The following is a 26,731-nucleotide window of genomic DNA, read 5'->3' on the forward strand; positions in this document are numbered from 1 at the left end:
CATGGTTGAACTCTAGCCAATTCAAAATAAATTGCTTACTTTAGTAAAAAATTTTACCATTTTATAAAAAAAATTAAATCATGACATGTTTAATTGAAATGGCTGTATTGTAATTAATATTTTGAGATAATTGTGATTTTGAGCTTCAATTATATATAAAAAGTTGTCATTTTTGTATGTGCTAAAAAAATGTATCACAATTAACAGTACTTTTTAGTTGAACTACATATTGATGTAAATAAAAACTGAATGAAGACATATTTACTACTTTATTAACATAGATTGTGAATGTACTTAATGGTTTTTTTTGCAGTATGACACCATAATGACCTTGAAAGCTGCTTCATTTTATGTGCAAAGGAGTCCTATGAATCTATATTTTAAATTTACTGAATCAGTGAAATTAATTACTTTGTCAGTTAATTTGCAAATGCAAGCTGTACTCTCCAGTTTATTTTATGTATTGACACTAATTGGTAAAGGTGTACAATGTGATTAGGATGCATTTTGAAGATGCTTTCTGTACAGATACAAAATACAGGGACTAAAATAATGCTGTGCAGTGTATAGCAGAGCCATTTTTCGGCTTTGGTGTACTCAACTTTTTCAGTATTTAAAAATGTGTTTTGAATAACATAAAAGTCTCTTTATTGTATAAATAATAAAATGTCACCTTATTGTAAAGTGTCTTTTGTTTAATATTGAAGCAGATTTCTTAGCAACAGAGTTGTAGTATGAAAAGGTTTTTTTTTTTTTTTTTTTTTTTTTTAAGCCAAAACAACCATTATAATCAATACTGGAAATATTATAAACATGTTGTATTTTTATTAGCAATGCACTTTTTCATCATATGAGCATGCTTCAATCACCCAAACGCTAGCTACCTACCTATCTATATAAATTAACATACACTCTACTGATGGGCTACTTAACAGAATCACATGGTAAGTTTTATAATGACTGATCAGCCTACCTCTGACATTTTTGGTGTAAACAGAAATATTTCTATTTTCTTTTTATTAAATTAAGTTAACCTGTAGTAAATTCCCCTTTAGAAAGTTTCCATATGACTACAAGTTTAGTCTTATATGAAGATTAGAAGTAAATTTGAAAAGTAAGGCCCTGGAAATTTAAAAAAAAAAAAAAAAAGCACAAGTCTGGATTAGAACACACCAACAGAGTAGATAATGTAAACAAATATCTGCTTAGTAAGTTACTAAGAAATTTCAAAGATTTCTATATGGTATATGTTATTAGTTATTTTTTGTTGCTGATATCTATAGAATTAAAATAAGTTCTTCAGTACTTTTGTAAAGAAGAACAAAAGGTATTTTAAATGCACTCTGAAGGAAAAATATGCAGATCCAACTCCTTCAAATTTCTTGAATCTACAAGTAGTAGGTAACTGTATGGAAACTTAAGAGTAAGAAATTATTTTATAAAAACTTGTCAAGTTTTAAATTCAAAACTGTGAGAGTAATTTAAACAATACTTTTACTGCTTCCTCTACCAATAACTACATCACATGTAACATTTCTGTTACATTAGAAATTATGACAAAATGGTTTCATAAAATGTGGGGAAAAGGCTAGACAAGAAAATTTCAACTAGATTAAAACAAAAGCAACTAGATTAAAACAAAAAGATAGTGACTGTTAATTTAAAACTTACACCAAGACCAACCAAATCACAGAAGTCTTATCACGGGTAAGGAAAAGCCTTTTTTTTAAAATGCCAAAGAACAGTTTTAAATAAAATTCAATTCAATTTTATATCTAACAAAAAGGTAGAAATTAGATTATCATATTCAAATCAACTGGTCACATTAAATGTAACACAAACAGAAAAGGTGGGAAAAATCCCACTTCTACAAAAATGCTTTATCATTATAAAAATATCAAACTAACTTAAATAAAAATCCACTTCTGAAGAAACTGTTTCCTATCTTATAAGGAATGAAAGTAGGATAAATCTTATGCAAAACTTTCAGAATAAATGCATGAACACTGTATGTGGCTATCATCATTACGAATGCACAATACCTTAGAAAAATGTTACTTATCAATGTAAGAAATCTAAGAATTAACATAACCAAGATATAAAACCAACTCTCAATTTAAGTAGGAATCCGGTCTCTCAAATATTCCAGAATAGCAGCTGTTCCTTTCATTAATATGGCTGCTCGAGGAACACGGAATGGATTTCCATCTAGTAGTAGTGTTCTAAACAAAAGAGAGAATTAAGAATTATAACATTTTCCATTAGGGAGGCTTTTCTTCTAATTTCATTTGCAATTTTATAAATAAATCTGTGTATTTTTCTCTATTTCTCCCTTTTCAAATCAAAGCATTTCAATAGTTGGAATTAGAACTACAATAATAATTCAAACCACATTAATTGAATACATGTTATAGGAAAGATATTGTGTTGAGTAATTTATATTCACTGACTCTCTCAATTATCTTAACAATCCTATGGATGTAGACACCACTGATATTCCTATTTAGTAGATAAGGAAATATAAGCTCAGAGAAGACAGATAGACGTGTCCCAAGATCATCCCGCTGTTAAACTGAGGAGCTGTGAGCCACCATTTTACCCATCTTCTCCTCAATCTTATAATGACCATACAGTACATGGTCGAATTATATTTATACACTAGAATGAGCATATTTATCAGTATACCAAGGGCTATAATGTAATCAAAATATGCCCCCTCCACCATGGCAAACACTGACAAATCCCTGCTCTCTACCTCCCTTGACCAGATACACACAGAAAATCTATTTGCATGTTCTAAAATGAGGTTCAATTAATATTTGAGGACTGGTTGACTTGTTTCTTTATAAAATTAATTTAAAAAATTACAAGATAAAGAGACTTTTATTTTAATTTTTAATAATGTAAGTGTTTGTATCAACGAAAGCCAAAGGATTCATACCTATTATACAACAGATCTAAATGATATCTTCAATATTTCCATGGGCTGTGGGGATTCTTTTGAAGGTTGATTTTCTTAATTTATAAGAAGGAATGAATTACAGTCAATCCTCATTATTCACAGCCTCCGTATGTGCTAATTTGCCTTCCACTAAAAATTATTATTAACCCCAAAATCAATACACAGGGCACTTTCGAGGTCATTTTTGGATATGCACAGAGCAAAAAATTTGAGTCAATCACTTGGCACATTCTCAGCTGAGGTCAGAAAGGTGATATCTCCCTTCTTGTGTCAGTTCTCCCACTGTAATCAAGTGTCCTTTCTGTGGTCTACTTAGTCATGGAACAGTTTTTGCATTTTTGTACTTTGTGTTGGTGATGTCACTGTTTAAAACGGCCTGCAAGTGTAGTGCTACTTTTTGTACTGCAAGTGTTGTCTACTTTTCCTAAACGCAAGAAGGCTGTTGTGTGCCTTTCTGAGAAAACATATATACCAGACAAGCTTCATTCAGACATGAATTATAGTGTTGTTTGGCCATAGTTTAATGTTAATGAATAAATAATATGAAATACAGAAAAACACATTTAACAAGGTTCCATATTGACTAGTTTATGAAAGGTGATCAGAATCTCGAAAGAGCCTAACTTTATACTTCCCCTAGCAATAATGGTTCAGTATTCACTAAGACTTTATAAAATATAACTACTGCAAATAACAAGAACAAACTGTATTTGCCTCTTAAAATTCACTAATATGAGGCACCAAAGCAGATGTCAGTGCTGCCCTAGTAAAGTATGCCCCTCATATATAGTTTTCAATAATTAAATTCCTTTTGACACATTCTGCTAAGTACTTGGCTTTCTATCAACATCTTAAACTCTCTTTATATTCGTTTAACAAGCACTTATTGAGTGCTTTCTGTGTTCTAGGCACAACAACTCTTTTCTAAAGGAAGAAAAAGAAATGGTACAAATGAGTCCAAACAAAGCAGGATGGAAAATCAGAGGGAGGGACTAACTCTGCTTGGAGAAGAGGGAAGGTTTTCAAAGATATTTAGGATGATAACTGATAAAAGCAGGGTAGAGGCATTTGAGGCTAAGGTAACAGTCAACGGAAAGAATAAGAAAGACCATGCTGGCCTTGAAATAAATGGTGATAGTCTGTAATCAGATTTTTAAAAAACTTTGTATGCATAACTGGGGAGTTTATATTTCCCTGACATTTTTTTGCAGTGGAGTTTCAAGTTATACACATACACAGTGATGACAAAAGTATCCAAAAACAGTTATTGTATGTATACATATATTATACCATACAAACAAAACTTTAAAATATATTATTTGGTAAAACTTGAAAAATGGAATTGGGATTCTGGATTTTGCTACCTGTTATTTTTAACACAACATTAAATTTTTTAATTCAACTTTAATGTGAGAGTACCTCAACAAGAGAAAAGAAACAACTTATGAATTGATCAAATAAATGGAAACACTTAGTAGAATGGTGTAGTTACCTTAAGGTCACACAATTACCAAGCTCTGGTGGAATTTGTAGAAGGTCATTATTTTGAAGATCCAATGTCATCAGATTTTCCATTGCCTTCATTTTCTGAGGGTCTACAGATCCAACCTGATTGTTACTAATCAAAATTGTTTCAAGTGTGGGGATGTGATACAGAACTTCAGGTAGTATTTTGAACCTATTAAAATATGAACAGAATACCTAACTATATTGGGATCAAGGCAAAAATCATTCCTTCAAATAGATGATCTTAAGTTTGATACCATGATATAGTTTCCTTTAGGGTAATTTATTTTATATTTGGTTTAAGTGCTGTATTCAAATTTTAAGAAAATGAACTGATTTTAGAAACCTTGAAATATATGTTAACTACATAGACTTGTAACATTTTCTATTAATTGTGCAAATGCAACAAAAGTTTAGAGTAAACTCTCCTATATTTTTCTTTTCACATTTAATAGACAAGGAAATCCTCCTGAGATTCTACATAAAATGTCCCCATGCAGGTATTCTTCCTTAGTTTGCTTTTACTTCTTATGAAACAGAATTACTACCAATATATTAAATAAATATTAGAAAGTTGTATTTTACGTTGATGGAAGCTTCAAAATGTGTGCACTTTTGGTTTGTGAAAAGATGACTAACATGGACTGCTGCTTGCTCATCCAAAGCAAGACTGAAGATGTCACAAAAAAGAAGGGAAGGCTGACTGCTCTCAGAGCAGTATCAGCAATTAATGCAACATTACTGAGGATCTTTGGGGGACAGAGGCTGGCATGGTTTCAGTGTGAGATGAACTGTGGTACGGACTAGAAAAGACCAGGGATGAGCTGAAGGAGAGATTAATAGCTGTGGCCTTTTTACTTTCCTATACTGCCCTTCTTTTGCTGCCTTGATGTAGAAGGAAGAAAGGAAAGAAAGAAGAAAGGAGGGAGGGAAGAAGAGAGGAAGGAAGAAGGGAGGAAAGATAAATAGATAAAATCAGTAGCAAGCATAAATTCAAGACAGCTCTGAAGTTCCAGAGTGACTGGAGAGTTAATAACTAGGAGTACAGAGGGACCACACTGCCCCAAAGCAGTCCTTCCTCTTCTTCCCACCAATGCATGAATAAGGTAATTCAAAAAGATGTAGCTCACCTGCGGACACAGAAGTTAGGGTTAGCTTTTGCTATCTTCCCTAAGACATTACTTGACAATGTGATTGACCACTCACTAGACCAACAGAGAACTGACAGTTCAGTTCGCAAATAAAAATTAGCAGAGATCTGAGAAGTGTATATATTTTTAAATAATGACAACAATGATATAACCTACACTTGAAAAACCACTAGCAATAATGAAGCAGACAGAATAGAAATTTAGATAGGCAATATTTTAGACACATCACTCTGCCTTAGCTTCCTTAACTGCAAATGAGGAATAATAATGGTACTAAACTTACACACTTGTTATAAGAACTGAATGATTATATTTCAGCTGGAATACAGTAAACAAACGTTAGCTATTAATATTTAGATTGTTACCAGAATCAAAGTGCATTATACAAAACAAATGATATAGTTGTTAAAAGCCCAACCACTGGAGGCAAGCCACCAGGGCTCAAACCCCAGATCTATAATGTTGTATTTATATGAACCTTAGCAAAACATAAATATCTAATATTTACTTAATATACTGGTAGTAATCCTGTCTCACAAGAAGTAAAAGCGAACTAAGGAAAAATACATACATGGAGAAATTTTATAGACACTCAGGATGATTTCCTTAACTTCTAATCCTCATAATGATAGAAAACCACATTTTGTGAGGATTAAATGAGATAATATATGCACTTAGTCCTGTGTCAGCAGATTAATAAGTCCCAAATAAATACTAGTGGCTCCTAATTATTAGCAGCATCTTCAGACTGAGGAATAAAATCTATCAGTTGGCATACAAAGCTCTGACAGGACTCACTACTGCTCACATGCCCAAATTCATTTGTTCTTTCTGTTCCTTTATTCCCCACCTCCTTTATGGCCCAAGCCATAGAAAACTTCTTGAGCTGTCCCAAACACACCATGCTCTTATGTTTGTGCCTTAGTACACACCAGTTGCTCCGCCCGGGATGCCTTGTTCCGGAGTGTCTGGCTGATACCGCATTTTTAAGTCTTAGTTGCAATGTTGTCTCCTCTGCCTTCAGGCAATCTCAGGAAACACTTTTACCTATGCACTACATTTTCACTACAGCAATCCTCATTACTTATTTACATATCTGTCTTCCTATTTGGCTACAAGTTTCTTAAAATTGTTAAAAGGAACAAAAAGTCTACTGGATATCAGCTGTGAAAATAAACCTGGATATTTAAATAAAGTAAACACATGGGGCTTTTTTATTTGGCTCTTTTAGGTGTATTCTCTAAGTCCTTCAAATTCTCTACATAAAAATCCTTAGTCATAGATTAGTCTGTTCTGCCTCTCACCTGTTAAAGGATAGATTAATTGTTTGTAGTCTTATCAGTGATTCCATTTCTTCAGGCAAAGAATTTAAAAAATTGTTCCTAAATTGAAAAGAAAAAGATGATTTACAAAGTTTGAAAATACGTATAATTTCGATTTATAATTAAAGTGTTGATCAGGGTGCCTGGGTGACTCAATTGGTTCAACATTTGTCTTTGGCTCAGGTCATGATCCCAGGGTCCTGAGATCGAGTCTCACATCGCATCAGGCTCCCTGCTCATCAGGGAGTCTGCTTCTCCCTCTCCCTCTGCCCCTTCCCTCCGGTGGTACTCTCTCTCTGATGCATGCTGTCTCTCAAAGTAAATAAATAAAATCTTAAAAAATAAAAAAATTTAAAAAATCTTAAAAAATAAAGTGTTGATCAGACAAAAAAATTACATAGCTCTATTGGTCCTTGATCTGATCTCATTAAGGCTGAGTCCTGAGAATTCTGAATCAGTCAACTGCCTCAGTTATTTGATTAGTGTGCCAAATCCTAATACCAATACAGAACCTATAGGGCGCCTGCGTGGCTCAGTGGGTTAAAAGCCTCTGCCTTTGGCTCAGGTCATGATCCCAGGGTCCATGGATGGAGCCCTGTGTCGGGCTCTCTGCTCCGCGGGGAACCTGCTCCCTCCTCTCTCTCTGCCTGCCTCTCTGTCTACTTGCGATCTCTATCTGTCAAATAAATAAATAAAATCTTTAAAATTAAAAAAAAAAGGCAGACAATACACAACCTATAAAGCAACCAACTCTTTAGTAATACATTTAATAGGGCAAAACATTGTGAACTAATTACTATTTCTTTCAAACTGATCTCAGAAATATGACTCACAGATAGGGCCCTTGAAATCATGCCACATTGTTTGATTCCACAAATATTTGATTGGTGTTTAATACATGTATCTTGCATACAGACATGAAATTCTACTCTAAGCAGAACTGTAAAATTTTATGGAAAAAAAAAATGAAAGAGGGAAGTGATACGATTCTATATATTTAGAAATTTGGGGCTTTCTACTGCAGATATTAAGTAAGTCCATTTCTCCCCTAAGTTTAAAATTTCAATTTGCCCAATGCATGTATTTTTTAAGATTCTTAGAATGAAGCATGGGTGTAAACAGAATCTCATTTATTGTTAGAAGGATCTGGGAACAATGTTAAAAGAAAGGTTAACAACAAGAAGGCGGAAGGATTCTAGAGCCTATTTAATTACTTATAATAGAAAATATTGTGAGGAAATTATATTCAACTAGACAGTTATTACCTCTTACAACTGGGTAATTTTCTCTAAATATTTTTGTGTTCAGAAGTCAAGCCTACTAATATGTTAGTCATACTTTCTACACCTATGTTTTTTTCTTTTCTCTGTACAGCTAATGTCTTTATTAAGCTGTACCAAATACCCTACTGCTGGTTTCTATCCTTTCCCTAGAGTCTTGTATATCTACTGGTATCAGGAAAAAAGTGTACGTTAGAAACGCCGGGGTGGCTCAGTCAGTTAAGCGACTCCCTTCGGCTCAGGTCATGATCTCAGGGTCCTGGGATCAAGCCGTGCATCAGGCTCTCTGCTCAGTGAGGAGCCTGCTTCTCCCTCTCCCTCTGCTACTCCCCTACTTGTGCTCTCTCCCTCTCTGTCAAATAAATTAAAAAAATAAATAAAATAAAATAAACAAAAGTGTACATTACTCCTTAGAAACCTAAAACTATAAACAATGGCATACACACACACCCCCTAAAGAATGGGACAAAAATAAAGAGAGCAGTAATGAGTGCATTAATCCATTCTCTCCTCTTACAAAGTTAATACTGACCTACAATATGGTTTTACACTGCTTTGCCAGTGTAACTGCCACCCCAAAACAGAAGCAATTCTACATTTAAAAGGAGCAGAGTATTAGTAGATTTGCTTTAATCCCAAAAGCCAAAAAAAAAAAAAAAGCGTCTATAGGTAGAAAAATCCTCAGATATAATTCAGCTTATTGTTATTTACCTATTGCTTGAGCAGATCAAGAAGAACTACCGCTGAAATAAACTAAAAGCACACCTAGTAATTATACATGAGTAGGAAGTGGAGATAATAGAGCTATAGCTTACAAATAAAGACTTAAAGCCCAAACAAATAAGTATTTGACTATCTACCTCTGAGTCATTTATTATTACCCTCTAAGAACTGTGGCAATTCTGGTCCTGTCACTTGAACTTAGGACATTTTTAATTAAACTTCCTATTACTTCTGCAGAGTGTTAAATAGTTTCTTCCCTTTTGTTGCCAGTCTTCGGGGTCTTTTTCTTTCTTTCTGACCTTGAATGTTTACTGTAATATTTTGAAACCAAATAGGTTCTTCTTTTATTTTTTTTTTTAAGATCTTATTTATTTATTTGACAGAGAGAAATCACAAGTAGTCGGAGAGGCAGGCAGAGAGAGAGAGAGAGGAGGAAGCAGGCTCCTTGCTGAGCAGAGAGCCCCATGCGGGACTCGATCCCAGGACCCTGAGATCATGACCTGAGCCGAAGGCAGCGGCTTAACCCACTGAGCCACCCAGGCGCCCCAAATAGGTTCTTCTTAAGAGAAGCCATGTTATCCTCTATGCTAGCACAGGATTTTTGACAGTTTTATGCTATTTATTTTCAGAAAAGGAAAAACAGGAAACAAACATTTTCCATGGGTTATTTGTAATTTTGCTTAAGCATGAATTTAAAGAATGTGTTAATATGCTCTACTATTTTAAAGAATTATTTCTTATTTAACTTAAAAACTGCCTACAAATGATAGATACTTGATTAAAAGCTTTCCTAAATGTTTAATTTTAGATTTGTCCTGAGATGTAATTAATAAACTAAAGAGTAATTTCCACACTTACTTAGGAAACATGAGGGAACAGTAAATGTTAGGCAAAACTCAAAGACAAGTTATAATGAAAAAGTGAAGCAGTAACATCAATAAATACCTGAGATCTAAAAAAGTCAATTTTTGAAGCATACATAATTCCAAGGATATAAAGGAAAGCTTATTAAAACTGAGATTGACATCAGAAACCATTTCTTTCAGTTCCACAATTCTGAAACAAAAGTAATTTAAAAATGTTAGCTCTTGAATTCACTGTCAGAACTTCAAAACTACAAGCAAACAATAGGAGGAAAAAATCCTATATTATTTTTGCAAGTTAAGATTTTTTATAACTTTTACTTTTCTCATAATTTCAATCAGTTTGTATTCTATAATAGGTTTTTTTTAGTATAATATTCTCTGTATCTGAGTACTTCAGAAAGTTTTTTAACTATGATATGTCAACATTATTAAAGTATAGTATTTTTTGTCCAAATTATCATTAGATTAATCATGACTTCAAGAGAATACTAAGTTAATTCCTAGGTTTGGTAAGTGTCATGACTACACAACTTAAGTCAAAGACTTAAAGAGAAGACTTAACTATTGCTAAGTAAGTCTACTCAACCTTAGTGATTTTAAAGCATGTTATTAACTAAAAGAACAAGAAATGTTAGATATGATTTGCCAAGAAATGAAACCATATGAAAGAAAGACTATCAACTGCTGTGCTAAAGAAAGATGAGTTTGGATATGTAACTGATAAAACTTTTTTGGAAAGTTTTTTGATATATGTTTTGAGAGCCATACTCCTTTAGGTAATTCTTCTGGAAATCTGGTTGAAAAAAATCAGTATGTTTTGTTTTATTTATTGCCATAATCAACTTGTAGTATATAGTACATTATATATATTGTATATTGTAATATAAACAATATTTTAAAAATATTGTTTACAACATAGGAAAACACTTAGGACAAATAAGCCAGTTAAGATACAAATTGTAAATATAATTCTAAAGGGGAAACAGTTTGAAATAAAACATGCCATGAATAGCAATAGGACTACAAAAGATCTGTCCCTTGATTTTGTCCAAAATTTTATGAGTATTATTTTCACAATCAGGAAATCATATAAGGAAATGTATGACTTGTGAAAAAAAAATTAAAGGAAAATTACTCAGAAACTCTCTAAATCAAGTTATGTCCTTACTATCTCTTCTTTGGTCATCTAAATTGCCAAAAATATGATGAAATAATGGAGTAACAGAATACCATATTGTTTTGCATATGAATTACCAGGTTAAGGTAAAATGAAAAAGTAAGTAATAAGGTGATGTGTTTTAACTCCTTCCATCTTCATTCCCAGTTTTGACCCAGGATCCCCCAGGCAAACGTATCCTGAGAGCAAATCTAACTGTTCAGTTTTTCTATCAAGTATTCTCAGAGTCCTTTAAACAAGAGAGGAGATGAAATAGATCTCTTTTTGCTATGGAATCTCAAAGTTATTTTACTTTTAAGATCTATATTCTCCAAACTAGGCCCTGCAAAACAGAAAGCAAATTAAATTTTGTTTATTTAAAAATTTTAAACATCGAAAAAATGTTTTTGACAGTCAAATTTTATATTCCCAATCACCTTTTTTTTTTTAAGTACTTAAGTGCTTACTAAGTGCAGGTACTGGTTAAATGCTCTGTGTGGATTATGTCATTTAATTTAATTCTCATAAAATATGTACTCTAGTATCTTTACATCATAGGTAGGGAAACTAAGAGCAGCTAGTTAGCCTGTTGAAAGCCACAAAGCTCACTGATCTGGGTTACAGATACAAGCAATTGAGTCCATTGTCCAAGTTCTTTATCTATTCTGTCTGCCCTACTGTTGCTTTACTTGTCAGCTTTCTTTGGGTATATAGTTTACTGCAAGATAACAATCATTTTAAAAGTTCCATATCATACTAAACTAATTTTCTCTCATAACCTAAAGATTTGCCATAACTAATATCAACAAAGACATATTGAACAGTACAAGTACAATGCACATGACTTCTAGTATTTGATAGTAAAGAATCCTTTTCTAGGAGGAAAATATTAACAGGATTATCTGTTTTTTATTGCTTTTACTATCAGTGAAAAATTCAGTGGCTTAGCAATTCATTAACATACAGCCCAAAATAAAAACTCCTATTAATCCACATGTACCTGGCTTTGGATAGTATCTTAAAACTTTTCCTCTAGTATTTCATTACATGGAAAAATTTATACTTTTAATAATTCTAATACCTATTTTCCATGTTTAAAATATAAAAGGAAAAGAAATCAAATTTTAAAAAACTTATATACCTCTCAGAACTGATGTTAATGTCTCAGAGAATACTTAATTGTAACTTGTTAAATCCCTCAAATATCAATAATGAAAAAAACCCTACATATGTTTTAAATTAAAAAAACATGAAAAATCATTATTCGTGTCACTGAGATACAAACACAACTGAAATGAGTCACAACTTAACAGAAATGACATCATGAACGATTCTCACCTTTTAGGAATTTCACATAGCTGATTCTTACTGAAGTTAACAGAAGTGATAATGTTGCTTTTCACTGCATCAAATACTTCATCAGGAATTAAAGTTGTTTGTTTATCACTAAATGAAAAGTGGTTTAAAAAAGCATCATCCTTAGTAGTCCAGAAAGATATGATTATTACTTTTCACTTTTAAAGGCCCTTAAAGATTTTGTGTTTTCAACGCAGAAGGCAGTTGCTTATGAAGAACACTGAAGAAGAATGCCACAAAAACCTACAAACTCACAAAATATTCACCATTAAGAATTCAGACAACATATTGTATCACAGTACATTGTACCATACCTTCTGAGCATTCACATACTCACGTGTGAATAAAATTAGATATATCTTCAGAGTCCAAGATGTTTAGAAATCACATAGTAATGGACAGTAATTAGTAAATGGATTCCTCTACCTCAGAATAGAACTAATCTATAATTTTAAAGCTGTTGCCATCCCTTTTCTCAGGGACTATTTGCCAACTTTATATAGCTATACAGTTAACTTGCTGCAAGGTAACAATCATTTCTAAAAGTTCAACACTGTGGCACCTGGGTGGCTTAATCACTTAAGTATCTGCCTTTGGCTCAGGTCATGATCCCAGAATCCTGGGATCGAGCCCCACATTGGCCTCTCTGCTCAGAAGGGAGCCTCTTCTCCTTCTCCCTCTGCTATTCCTCCTGCTTGTGCTCTGTCTCTGTAAAATAAATAAAACCTTTAAAAAAATAAATACAAATTAAAAAATAAAAGTTCAACATTATACTAAATAGTTTCTGAGCCAACTTCTCTATCTTTAAGCATGTGACAAGGTAGACAGGGTAGTGGCCTTAGAGTAAACCATTCCTGGTTTTACCATTAAGGAGCTTTTTTAAAATTTACTTTCTCTTAACCTCAGTTCTGTGAAATTAGAATCTGAAGAACTATTGATTGTTATGTGGGCCAGACCTTTTGCAAATATAAATGTAAATAAATTTCCTTTCCTTTTTTTTTTTTTTTAAGATTTTATTTATTTATTTGACAGAAAGAGATCACAAGTAGGCAGAGAGGCAGGCAGAGTGAGAGAGGAGGAAGCAGGCTCCCCACTGAGCGGAGAGCCCGATGCGGGACTCTATCCCAGGACCCTGAGATCATGACCTGAGCCGAAGGCAGCGGCTTAACCCACTGAGCCACCCAGGCGCCCAATAAATTTCCTTTTCAATAAGATTTTCAATAAAGCATACAATTAATCTTAAATGAAAGTAGAGTAGTACTCTGACATTTGCAGATTTAACAATTTGTTGATGTTATAATTAGCCATTTGTCCCCACGTTCTTCTTTTATAATTTTCAATACCTAATACATCATCCACTTAGAAATACTGTTGATGGAATGCCAAATTAATGACTTTATGAATAAGAAAATAATTATTACATATAAAGTCCAATATAGAGAAACCTGTAAGAAAGGCACTATAATACAGATAGGTAAAAAGACAGCCTAAATTTCAGTTTTTATACCTTCTACTTCTGCTGTACGGCCCTATCTTCTATGTGTCAATAAGATTTTTATCTTTTTAATCAGAAATGCTCAAATCATGGGGAACTGATTTATTGTAATCGAACACTGAAGATTACACTCTTTCAAAAAAGCTTAGTTGAAAGCATTTATGCTTTGATATTGGGAATCATTTATATTTTAAATGGAATACTCCTTTTCAATTAAAGTCTCTGAGGAAAATAAATTATAATAAATTTAGAATCAAAACAATATAAGATGTATGGTCTTCAGTGCTATCTTTAAAACACTTTTGTGATATCTATGGCTTTGTTTTTATTTTTATTTTTTTTAAGATATTATTTATTTATTTGAGAGAGAGAGACACACAGCAAGAGAGGGAACACAAGCAGAGGGAGTGGGAAAGGGAGAAGCAGGCTTCCTGCAGAGCCGGAAGCCTGATGCGGGGCCCAATCCCAGGACCCTGGGATCATGACTTGAGCCTGCCCAGGACCTGAGCTGAAGGCAGACGCTTAACACCTGAGCCAGCCAGGCGCCCTGTTATTTGTGACTTTAAAAAGTGGGAACTGTTATCTCAAATAAAATTGTATCAATATTACTTTATAGATTGTTTGGAAGATTAAAAGCAACCGCATGTGTAAAATACCTAGTACATTGTCCAGCACAGAACACAGACACAATAAATCGTTTCCATTCAGGAATGAGGGAATGAAGGCAGAGAAAAAAAAATTCTAAGGCAAGAATCAAGTCTGTCTCATCATCATTTGGTGTATTATGACACCTAGCATAGGATTTGAAACCTAGTAGGTTCCAAAAATATCTATTAATAAATGGGTATATTATGTGGAAGAGAAGCATGCTAAGCTACCATGCTATGCTATGAGAAAAGAGGGATACAGATATAAATATGAAAGAGTACATCTTGTGTTACAGTGTCTAAGAAGGAAGCTGGCTTAGATCAGGGATTTCTACATACATCAAAGAGTGTTAGACCAGAGGTGGAAACAATGTGAATAAAACAATAGATCTGAACTAGAAACTGTATCCTGACCTTTGAGAAGGTCAGTGGTTCCTACTGACACAGTAAGAAAAAGAGGCCAGACACCAATGCTTACTGTTAGATAACTGAATAACTCTGGTCATCTGACTTGAACTTTAGTCTGTATCCTTTTGTATTTTCATTACAATATCCAGACATGAACCAATCACTGTAGAAGGTTTGACAGCATTGGTTAATTTTATCATTGTTGCCTAGATAGTACTGAAAGAATACTTAACAATATTTGCATAGGTATCTTCTTTCCCCAATCAAATACATTTCCATAATATAAACATTTTTAGACTTTTATATCAACTTATACACCAATATAGCAACTGTTTCAGGTTTAATACGTATGTACTAGAGTATAATATTATTATGGCATATTACTTGGCTTAGATGTATTAATGGGGTACAACCTCTCAAGCTTTGCCTGCTTAAGGTCTTCATTAACTAACTGATATTAATTTCTTATTGACTAGTAGAGTCTTTCCCAATATAAAATCCTCTCTTGATACTGTTTACTGAGTCAAAAAACTTTACTACCAAACAGTACTTTTATCTTATTTTTTATAACAAAATGTTATTATAAAAATGTCAATATTAATAAACATCTATCTCTTAAGCATAATAAATATAAATCACTGAAGGAATGGTATTTAAGTTCACTTGACTTTTAATATGCTTTTATCTCATCACTGTTTTTGCATCACTTGCTATTAATATACAGTGCAAATATACTCTGATGAATTCTTCCTCACCAACTTTCCTTTTATGTGAAGGATTATTTCTCAAAGTTTTCTATATGTTTTGTAGTGTTTGAGAAAATTACATACCTATAGTCTAATATTTTTAATGTGACGATAGCGTGTACATTGACTCTGGATTCACTTGGTAGTGTCATGGCAGTCTCAATAACAGAATCACTTTGGCTTGGTCCATCATCTGGCAAGAGAAAAGTTATGTGAATCGAATATACATTTTATAAAGTCATTTACAAATTCTTGGAAATATATAATAATGGAATACATGATTTCTATACGTTACTGGTAAGAATGCCTTTAGTCATATACTTTATTTCTAATAACTCAAATCTAGGTCTAGAATTTAATATTTAATTAACAGAAAATAGATAAAATTACTACAATATGGCTTTAAAATCTTTTAATAAATCCCACCAAGAAAATTTAGGAGTAGAAAAGAACCTTCAAAGAACCTTCAAAGAACAACTACAATCTCTCAGAAGAAACAATGACACTAAACCTTCCTCTTAAGAAAAATATTATGGTCTATTAGAAGGAATTTATTAACAAAGGAAAAATATTACTTCCCACAAATGTCTACAAAATAGGTATATACTGATCTTCTAAGTTAGGACATATGGCAACTGATAATCCTTGATCACTTGAAACTGAGGGATTTACATAATCAGGTAAGCTTTTGGTACATTATTTATGTTAAGAGGGTTTTTTTTTTTTTCAGCAATTGCAAGACTTTATTTTCAATAGGTATTTCCTAACATACATGCCTACTCACACACCTCTTACTAGTTTCCAAAGACTGTTTAACTCTGCCATTATATGGTATATAAAGAACAAAGCAATTCATACACATCAAAAAGAAATGGCTTTGTGACTTTTTGGCAAAAGAGACTTCAAACTATCTAGACAGAAGTAAAAAAAAAAACTATTAATTTTTAACAATGTGAAGAAAATTAAATAGTCCTAGCATTCATCATATGTTAACAGCATAAGGCATACCAAAAGAACATAAAACAGTTAGTAATATCTCTGATCTTGCTTCAGCCCAGTAGGCATTTAATGAATATTTGTTGAATACTATGAAGTATATCTCTCTTGCATGGAGCTCATTAATTATTCAATAATCAATAATCATTAAGCTCGTAGTTCTAATGCAAATATCATATGGATATTTTGTTCACAGAAAGAGCAGAGAATAAAAGACAGTATCAAATAGAAATAAAAGACATCAAGGTATTTATTAGTATTAAGCAAATGCTTTAGTATTTAGAAGTACACTTGCATTTTTATTTACATCATTTTAAAGAGATGTAATATATATTGCCAAGTTACATCAGCAGATAGGCAACATTAAACCAGCAACAAAATCCAGCTTTAGTTTTTAAATATATGTGTAGACGCATTGACAACATATTGACATAGACTATTCGCACTACTTTCCAAGGAGCCACTTTTAATAATCAGCATCAAGAATATAAACAGGAAGTCCATAATCCATTGGGAGGGGACTATGCAAGAGACAGATTTTGTTTTCATTATATATCCTTGTATATTGGTTGACTTTTTAATTAAAAAACACAAGTTGGCAATATTCCCTAAATTGATCTACAGATTCAATGTAAGCCGTATCAGAATCCTAGCTGACTTTTTGTAGAAATCAACAAACTGATTCTAAAATTCATGTGGGATTGCAAGAAACACAAAATAGCTAAAACAAGACTGAGAAAAAAGAATAAAGGATTTACCCTTCCCAATTTCAAAACTTACTATAAATCAATGGTAATCAAGAGACTGTAGTACTGGCACAGGATAGAAATACAGATCAATGGAATAAAATTGAGAGTCCAGAATGAACCTTGTATTTCTGGTCAACTGATTTTCAACAAAAATGACAAAACCATTCAGTGAGAAAAGAATAGCATTTTCAACAAATGGTGCAAGGAAACTGGATAGCCACATGCAGAATTAAATTGGATCTTTATCTCATACCATATATAAAAAACAACTCAAAATTAACCAAGTACTTAAATATAAGAGCAAAAGTATAAAATTCAGAAGAAACTATAGGAAACAATTTTCATAAAATAGGTTTTAGCAAAGGATTTTTAGACATAAAGCCAAAAGCATAAGCAAAAAAGAAAAGGAAAAAAATAAATTGACCTCATCAAAATTAAAAGATAAAAAAAACTTTTGTATTTCAAAGGACACCACCAAGTAATGAAAAATCAAACCCACAAAATACTGGAAGATATTTACAAATCATGTATCTGACAAGGTATTTCTTTTTTTTATTAGTTACTTTTATTAACATATTAAACTCAACACAGAAAACACAGGGGTAGAGGTCTGTGAATCATCAGACATTTCACAGCACTCACCATATCACATACCCTCCTCAATGTCCATAGCCCCGTCACCCTCTCCCTACCCCTGCCACAGCAACCTTCAGTTTGTTTTGTGAGATTAGGCGTTTCTTATGGTTTGTCTCCCTCCTGATCCCATCTTCTGACAAGACATTTCTATCCGGAATACATAAAGAATTACTATAACTCAATAATAAAAAGATTAAAAAAAAATAAATACTGGGCAAAGGATGTCTCATGAACATATATGCAAAATTCCTTAATAAAACACTAGCAAATTGAATATTAAAAAGTATTTAAAAGTTATACACTGGTGACTAAGTGGGATTTAACCCAGGTATATAAGTCTAGTTCAGCATTCAAAAATCAATCATGTAATGCTTCACAACAATAGGATAAAAAAAGAAAAGTATATTATCACATCAGTAGATGCATAAAAAACATCTGACAAACACCAACATTCCTTTATGATTAAAAACGCTCAGCAAACTAGGAATAGAGGAGTACTTTCTCAACTTAATAAAAGGTATCTACAAAAAACCTACAATTCACATCATACTTAATAATAAGAAACTTGAAGCTTTCCACCTAAGACCTCCTCTTACCATTCTTTCTGAACATCATACTGAAATGTCCTTGCTAATGCAATACAGTAAGGAAATGAAATAAAAAGTATATAAATTGGGAAGGAGGACAAAAAATAGTCTTTGTTCTCAGATGACATGATCATAGGTAGAAAGTCGAAAAGATGTGACAAGAAAAACCTCCCGAAACTAGTAAGTGATTATGTAAAGTTGCAGGATACAAGGTCAATATATAAAAATAAATTGCTTTCTGGGGCACCTGAGTGGCTCAGTGGTTAAGTGTCTTCTGCCTTTGGCTCAGGTCATGATCCCAGGGTCCTGGGATTGACCCCTGCATTGGACTCCCTGCTCAGCAGAAAGCCTGCTTCTCCCTCTCCCACTCCCTCTGTTTGTGTTCCCTCGCTCTCTCTCTCTGTGTCTCTGTCAAATAAATAAATAAAATCTTTTAAAAACAAATAAATTGCTTTCCTTTCTATCAATAAAAAGTAGAACCTGAAATTAAAAATATAATACTAATTAGTATCCCCCCAAATGAAATACTTACATATAAATATGACAAAATATGTATTAAAAACTCTATGAGGAAAGTTACAAAACTCTGATGAATGAATCAAAGCACTACATAAATGGAGAGACAGTATTCACGGATAAAAGTTCTCAATATTGCGAAGATGTCCCTTCTTTCCTACTTGATCTATAAATTCAATGCAGTCCCAGTCAAAATCCCAGCAAATTATTTTGTGGATGGTGACAAACTGATTCTAAAATTTACAAAAAGCAGCAAAAGACTCAAAATAGCCAACACAATATTGATTAGAGAACAAAGTTGGAAGACTGACACTATCCAACTTAAAGACTTACTATAAAGCTACTGAAATTGAGACAGTGTCAAATTGCCAAAAGAACAAATAGATCAACAGAACAGAACGGAGAGCCCATAAATACAGTCAACTCATTTTTAACAAAGAAACAAAGGCAATAATACAATGGAGTAAAGATGGTCTCTTCCATAAATGGTGCTAAAACATCAGGAAATCCACATGCAAAAAAGAATAGCTTTATTCATAATTGCCAAAACTTGGAAGCAACCAACATTTGCTTTAGTGGGGTGAATAAATAAACTGTAGTACATCCAGACAACAGGTTATTCAGTGCTAAAGAAAAATGAACTATCAAGCCATGAAAAGCACGGAAAACACTTAAGTGCATACTACAAAGGGAAAGAAGTCTATCTGAAAGATTCCAATTACATGATGTTCTGGAAATTGTTGCCAGATACGTGGTGATAGAGGGGATAAGAGGATAAACAGGCATATCACAGAAGATTTTTAGGGCAGTGAAAATACATTGTATGATACTACAATGGGGAATACCTATCAGTTGTCCAAATCCATAGAATATATTACAACAAGAGTGAACTCCAAGGTTAACTATGGGCTATGATTACGATGTGTCGATGTACGTTCATCTTTGGTAAAGAATGTACCATTCAGATAAATGATGTTGATAAATGAGGGACGCTATGTGTGTGTGGGGGCAGAGGATATATGGGAAATATCTGTACCTTCCTCTCAATTTCGTTGTAAACATAAAACTACTCTGAAAAAATTCAGTCTTTAAAAATTTTTTTGATTATTCTGATATGACTTCTAACTGATTCATATCAGAATAATTAAATTTTTCTGAAAGAGAAAGCATACCTAGAAAAGAAAGGAAACTCCTTGATTGGCAGGAAATAAGAGTCTTAGAAAATTATGTTACTTGATTTGAAGGTCAAGGAGGAAAATGAAAATTGCTGAAATATATAATTATCTTATTCATGTTACATACACTGATTGGCAATACAGTGCTAGGTTAGGCTGTGCATAACCAACAAAGTCATGAGCTAAATTAACAGTTGCAGTATTTAGCCACTAAGTTGTAGAGTGTTTGTTATGCAGCAATACACTAGTATAGCTCACTTTTCTTTAATACTCTAGTGTATCCTACAATGATATGCATAAAATAAAAATTGGGATATAGTACAATTTTAGTGAAGCATTAAAAATTAAATGTATATGGGATGACTGGGTGGCTCAGTCAGTTAAGCATATGCCTTTAGCTCAGGTCATGATCCCAGGGTCTTGGGATCAAGTCCTACATAGGGCTCCTTGCTCAGAGAGGAGCTTTCTGCTCCCTCTGCTTGTGCTCTCCCTCTCTCTCTGTCTCAGATAAAAATAAAATCTTTAAAAATAAATCAACAAATAGATAGATAAATAAAAATTAAATGTATAGTATCATTTTCTCTTTTGGTACACATTCATGCTAAATTAATATACCCTGGAAAATGTGTTTTATCTTTACACTTGTTAGAATATAGCAAAACTATACATGAAGCAGATATTCAAGTAACTATTTTTTTTTAAAGATTTTATTTATTTATTTGACAGACAGAGATCACAAGTAGGCAGAGAGGCAGGCAGAGAGAGAGGGAAGCAGGCTCCCCGCTGAACAGAGAGCCCAATGCGGGGCTCAATCCCAGGACCCTGAGATCATGACCCGACCCGAGCCGAAGGCAGAGGCTTAACCCACTGTGCCACCTAGGAACCCCTCAAGTAACTATTAATATACTTCTTAGTCAGTAGCATTCATATACTATATTATAAAAGACAAGTTTTTTGCTTTTTCAAAGTTAAAGCACTAAGATGCTTATTGAATCTTTGTTGAATTTTCCAATTGATACACTGTAACAAATCAAAGAAATTAAGGATAAATCATTATTATTGTGAATTTAAGGATATGTTTATAACTCTAGCATATTTATGACCAATATGGATTCATAATTAGAACCACACCTTCCAGGGACTATTTCCTCTAATTATTTACACCCAAAATACATGTAAATTTATGTACTGTTAGCACTTCGCTGCCTTTCATATTATCCTTCAAAATAAAGGAAAAAATAGAAAAGTACCTTTAATCTTGCTTCGCAGATATTTTAAGACTTCTTGGGTTCCTTTCTGAAAAGGTAGAGAGAAGACACATGTTCACCAAGACATACCTTGCAGTTTCAGAGACCAACAGGCATATTTGAATTTCAAATTTAAAAATCAGAACTGAATTCCAAATATGCTTACATTTATAATTTCTCTTCGTATGGTTCTTAAAGGATTTCCTTCTAGTGCCAGAAATTTCAAATGAAGTTTTCCCAATGAACAGGGTAGACTACAAAAAAATTAAATCAATTTCAGGGAAAACATGAAGAGTAAGTATAATTCAACCAACAGTTGACTCTAAAACAACAACATATAAGAAACTATACATAATAGTGTCAAAGAGAGCTTAAGTAACATAGGTCTAAAATATCTCCCCTTGAAATAAATGCTGAACACGTAAGAGAAAAAAACAGATTTGTTCTGAAATTGTCATATTGTGATTGCTTAAAAAAAAAAAAAAAAAGGTGAGCTACAAAACATTTGCTAAAAAATTGTAAAAAGTAAATTTGAATGAATCAGTGATTCAAGACAGCCATACTCAAGGATACTAAATGTTTTGATTTCATCCTTCAAGTAAGCAAATGAAATTCTTCCCTAATAATCTAATACTATTTCCCGTGTACAAAAGCACTCCCATCCCACAAACATTATGATCAATGCACAATACCAATTTATTTTTTAATGACATTATAATCAAATTGTTTCTGTCTTAATCTTTCAGGAGCTTCCCATCTCTTAAAGAATGAAAACTTACTCTTCACAGGCATTTTAAGGTCCTTTTCTATACGGCCTCAATTTACCTTTCAAGCCCTAAATTCAGTTCTGAACTTTGAAGATTTTCTTTGTGTAGTTTTGTCCCACCAAGTAAATCATTCTGACCACCGTACATATGCACTTTAAAATCATGGTCATCCTCTAAAGATCATATGGGGGGACTAGAGTGAGGCATGACCCTGAAGGTGAAGGTGCTCTTAAATTCTGTGCTCTAAGCACTTAACTTGCCTCATCCTAGTCCCAGTCCTAATGATCATCGAAGAACATTTTCTCTTCCACAAAATTTGCCCTGATCCTCCCAATAAATTGCTGATTCCTATACTTCCTTAATGCCTTCAAAGTATTTTCTATCTCTCCCATGGCTTTACATTCATTTAATTCAACAAATATTTATCAGGTACCCTTTATATACCCAGACACTGATCTAAGAGTTAGAGATAGACCAGTGAACGAAACAGTTTGTAAAAACCCTGACTTCCTAGTTTATGCTCTAAGTAGATTAGAGTAACCTGTAAGTATATCTGATTCTATTAGTATTTTAAGCTTGATGCCAAGGACCAACCCTAACCATTCTTTTTAAGTCTGCATATGATACTTGTTCAATAAATGTTTAGTGAATTCAATTGAGAAAAAAGATCTCTACATGTATTTTACAAATCTTAAATAACTTATTAACTTATGAATTATAAGCAAATGCAGGTATGATTTTTTATTCCTTTGATCTTTAAACTTACCTACTAATATCATTGTTACTTAGGTCAAGTCTCTCCAAAGACTGTAGCAGTGTAATCTCATCTGGAACAGATTTTATCTTATTATCCCGCAGGTCTAGCACAAGGATAGAATTCAGATGCTTAAGATGTTCTGGCCCTAATATTTCAATCTGGTTTTCACCTACATGTAATTCCTACAAAACCAAAGATGACTCATTATGTATTTATTTCTATACTCAATAGAAATAAAAATAAAATTGAAGTCTTAATTTCAAATCACTGAAAAATACATGGGAAAAACATAAGTTTCTAATTACTAATGTACCTAAGTTATCAATTACAAGTAAGCTAATTCAAAGTAAAAAATGGTAAAAACAGGGGCGCCTGGGTGGCTCAGTGAGTTAAAGCCTCTGCCTTAGGCTCAGGTCATGATCCCAGGGTCTTGGGATTGAGCCCCACATCAGGCTCTCTGCTAGGCAGGGAGCCTGTTCCTCTTCTCTCTCTGCCTGCCTCTCTGCCTACTTGTGATCTCTGTCTGTCAAATAAATTTTTTTAAAAATGGTAAAAACAGAACATTTTCAAGGATTTTCTGATAATTTAAAAAATAATTAAAGATTTAATCTGGTAGAAAGTTCCAAGTTTACAAACCAAAGCACAGAAATGATTTAGTAGTTACATTTACAGAATAATAAAAATACACATCCAAGAACCATGCTGATAAAAAATTTAAAGTTTTAAAATAAGTCAGAATGAGCATAAAAAGTTACAGTTTGTTGTTATTCAACATTTTCATTAGTGGTTTTTTTTAAAAGAGTTCTTTGTTTACTTTAGAGAGAGAGAGAGCAAGTGAGCAGGTCAGAGGCAGAGGGAAAGGGAGAAAGCATCTCCAGCAGACTCCATGCTCAGCAGGGAGCCTGACACAGGGCTCCATCTCACAACCCTGAGATCATGACCTGAGCAGAAACCAAGAGTCGGACACTTAACAAACCGAGCTACACAGGTGTCCCTCATTAGTGATATTTAAATACTGTGATCTCCCACTAATGGAATCTATAATTATCAGATGTATAACTAATCTTTAATTAAATCACCTTTTCAGTTCCTTTTATCATTGCCACCATTCTGTTTGAGAAGCCCTTTTAACTCTAATACATAAAGTATACATGAAGGAAAACAAAACATGTTAAATTTAGAAGACAATGCTATCTATTTAAAACCAAAAGAAAGTAATTAATTTTAAACAGACCCAATAATGATCAGGTAAACATAAAAGGTGGCAACTTAAACAGAGTTAGATGCGTATTCCTTCCTAGTACTCCGGGTGTCCTATAGTATGGCTCCACCACACTATGTCAGCCTCATCATCAACTTCTCCAGTTATATACAACTCCCCAGATGAAATAGATAAATTCTTATATTTAAGTTGATTATTTCTTAAAAAAAAAAAAAAACTAGTGCTAGCAATACCATTAATGTATTTAGTCATACTAAAATTCTGAAAAATATACAAAAAACATAGCACTATAACTAATACATATTCCCAATGTAAAAATTTCATTTTCATAATTAACTTTTGGAAAATATATAGTTATTTAATAATCATCTAAATATTACCTTTAATAATCTGCAAGAAGGAAATTCTGGTAGAAAACGTAATTTATTCCTCCGCAAATAAAGCAATTCTAGTGACTCCATGTTAGCCAATTCAGGAGGTACCGTTTCTAAGAGATTTGAGTTACAATCCAAATGCTTTAATTCTATAATATATAATAAGTGAAAATGAAAATTCTTTAATAAAAAGAAAAATATTGGTCTATAATTGTATATACATTCAAAGAACGTGTACATCATCATGAAGAATTACAAACCCATGCCACTGTATACTACTATAATAATCAAGAATCCACAATACCCCGAATGAAATAAACAAACTGAGATTGCTTTTATATTTAATTATAACTAAACAGATGTGACATTAAAAATGATGTTTAATAATAGTCCAAATCATCTTTGTAATGGTAAAAAACAAAATACTTCAGTACTCTGTTAAGGTATTCTAAAATATACAAACTACAAACTATGACATATTACTTCCCTCAGTAATTATGCATTTTTTAAAATATTTTATTTAGAGAGAGAGCAGGAGCAGGGGGAGGGACAGAGGGAGAGGGAGAGAGAGAATCTCAAACAGATTCCACAGGGACCCTGACACAGACAGGGCTCAGTCTCATAACCCTGAGATCATGACCTAAGCCAAAATCAAGAGTCAGCCACTTAACCAACTAAGCCACCCAGCAACCCAGTAATTCCACATCTTTAAAAAGAAAAAGCTTAAGGTAGTTAAAGATAGACATGGATGCATACTAGCTATATGAATGGCTAGTAGTAGCTTAGATTCATGTATTTAAATTTGGCCAGTTGACTTTCTGTCAAAAAGCCTTGGATTTCTATGTTTGTCATCCTATTCCTCCATCTATCCACATGGCCTCTTTGTCCCTCCCTGTCTTCTTTCTTTCTTTACCTATTTTTGTTTAAATTACAGGCTTTCTCTAACATCTTAGCTAACACTATGAACAAGAATGCATACTATAGCTCAACAAGGATGTTCTTACTTGCAGAATCTTTCTTACCTCCTGGATCTTTCTTTCTTAAAAAAGCATATTAAGAAAACAAAAATAGAAAGATGTAAAGGTCTTCTTTCCCTTAAAAATTCAGTAAGCCGCTTTCTCCCTAATATATATCACAGATTCTTCCACTTACAGTAGCCACCATAAATTTTCCACAATTCATTCTCCACCCTTTGGTCTGAATAGGTGATATACCTTTTACAACTTTTTTGCTGTACTTTGAGCCTATTTTAACATAATGCAAGACTGAGTTGATATTGCCTTAGACTGCTTTTAAAGAAGCTAACTGCTTTCAAAACAAATATAATAGCACTACTTTCAACAAATACTATAATAATTTATGTATTAGTTGGCTACAGCATTTTTAAAAATGTCACAGTTGGAAGTCTGGGTGGTTTAGTCAGTTAAATGTCTGCCTTCAGCTTGGGTTGTGATCCTGGGTTCAAGCCCCATATGGGCTCCCTGCTCACTGAGGAGTCTGCTTCTCTTTCTGCCTCTACTTTTCCCCTGCTTGTGCTCTCTCTCTCTCAAATAAATATAATTTTTAAAAATAACAATAAAATAAAAAAAATTTTAAAGTCACAATGTGATTCACCCAAATCCAGTAAATTCTATAAAGAAAGTTTTAAAAGTTAGACACTAAATTTTTACAATTGTTTGCATTTAAGAGTACTGACTGAGAATATAAGCAGTGCATAGTGGAAAGAACAACAGGGATGGAGTAAAAGGATTCAAGCCCTTACAGAACTGTTGTGATTCCAGCCATGGCTCTATGATATATAACATAATTTCTAAGCCTAGGTTTATGAACCTTTGAAACGTAAAAAATACTCATTCCCCTAATTTACATTCCCCTAACATCACAACTTTGTGATGGCAAAACAATATACGTAAAAGCATTTGAGTTCCCAAGAACCATACAAATGTTAGATATTGTTCTTAGGGTCCAGTCATTAAGAGTGAAGTAACAACTAAATGTCCTACTGGTGATAGTTTAAAAGTCATGGTTATCATTGTCATGGCTAAAGGAAGAAAGCATCTGATCATTAATTATATAGTATATTGGAA

At 33.0% G+C, this 26,731-nt stretch overlaps 1 protein-coding gene across 4 annotated transcripts in view; it reads right to left on the reverse strand.

Annotated features, from left to right (window-relative positions):
* The window catches only part of LRRC40 (leucine rich repeat containing 40), a 56,044-nt gene that overhangs the window by 6,933 nt on the left and 22,380 nt on the right, over positions 1-26,731 (reverse strand). For 2 of the 4 annotated variants that reach the window (XR_001181192.2, XM_004762998.3), the window contains exons 6-15: positions 24,651-24,793; positions 23,058-23,230; positions 21,691-21,778; positions 21,528-21,573; positions 15,703-15,811; positions 12,305-12,412; positions 9,890-10,000; positions 6,924-7,001; positions 4,455-4,640; positions 2,110-2,222 (exon numbers count right to left, since the gene is read on the reverse strand). Coding sequence is in view for 3 of the 4 variants with exons in the window: in XM_004762998.3 (XP_004763055.1) it covers positions 2,117-2,222; positions 4,455-4,640; positions 6,924-7,001; positions 9,890-10,000; positions 12,305-12,412; positions 15,703-15,811; positions 21,528-21,573; positions 21,691-21,778; positions 23,058-23,230; positions 24,651-24,793 (1,148 nt within the window). In the remaining variant the exon portion in view is untranslated. Of the gene's footprint in view, positions 1-674; positions 2,223-4,454; positions 4,641-6,923; positions 7,002-9,889; positions 10,001-12,304; positions 12,413-15,702; positions 15,812-21,527; positions 21,574-21,690; positions 21,779-23,057; positions 23,231-24,650; positions 24,794-26,731 lie in introns of those variants that run through there. The other 2 variants (XM_004762997.3, XM_013061649.2) reach the window with 2 other exon arrangements.

This window comes from Mustela putorius, unplaced genomic scaffold (assembly GCF_011764305.1).
Source record: "Mustela putorius furo isolate JIRA1106 unplaced genomic scaffold, ASM1176430v1.1 tig00003853_pilon_pilon_pilon, whole genome shotgun sequence".
Classification (NCBI taxonomy): domain Eukaryota; kingdom Metazoa; phylum Chordata; class Mammalia; order Carnivora; family Mustelidae; genus Mustela; species Mustela putorius.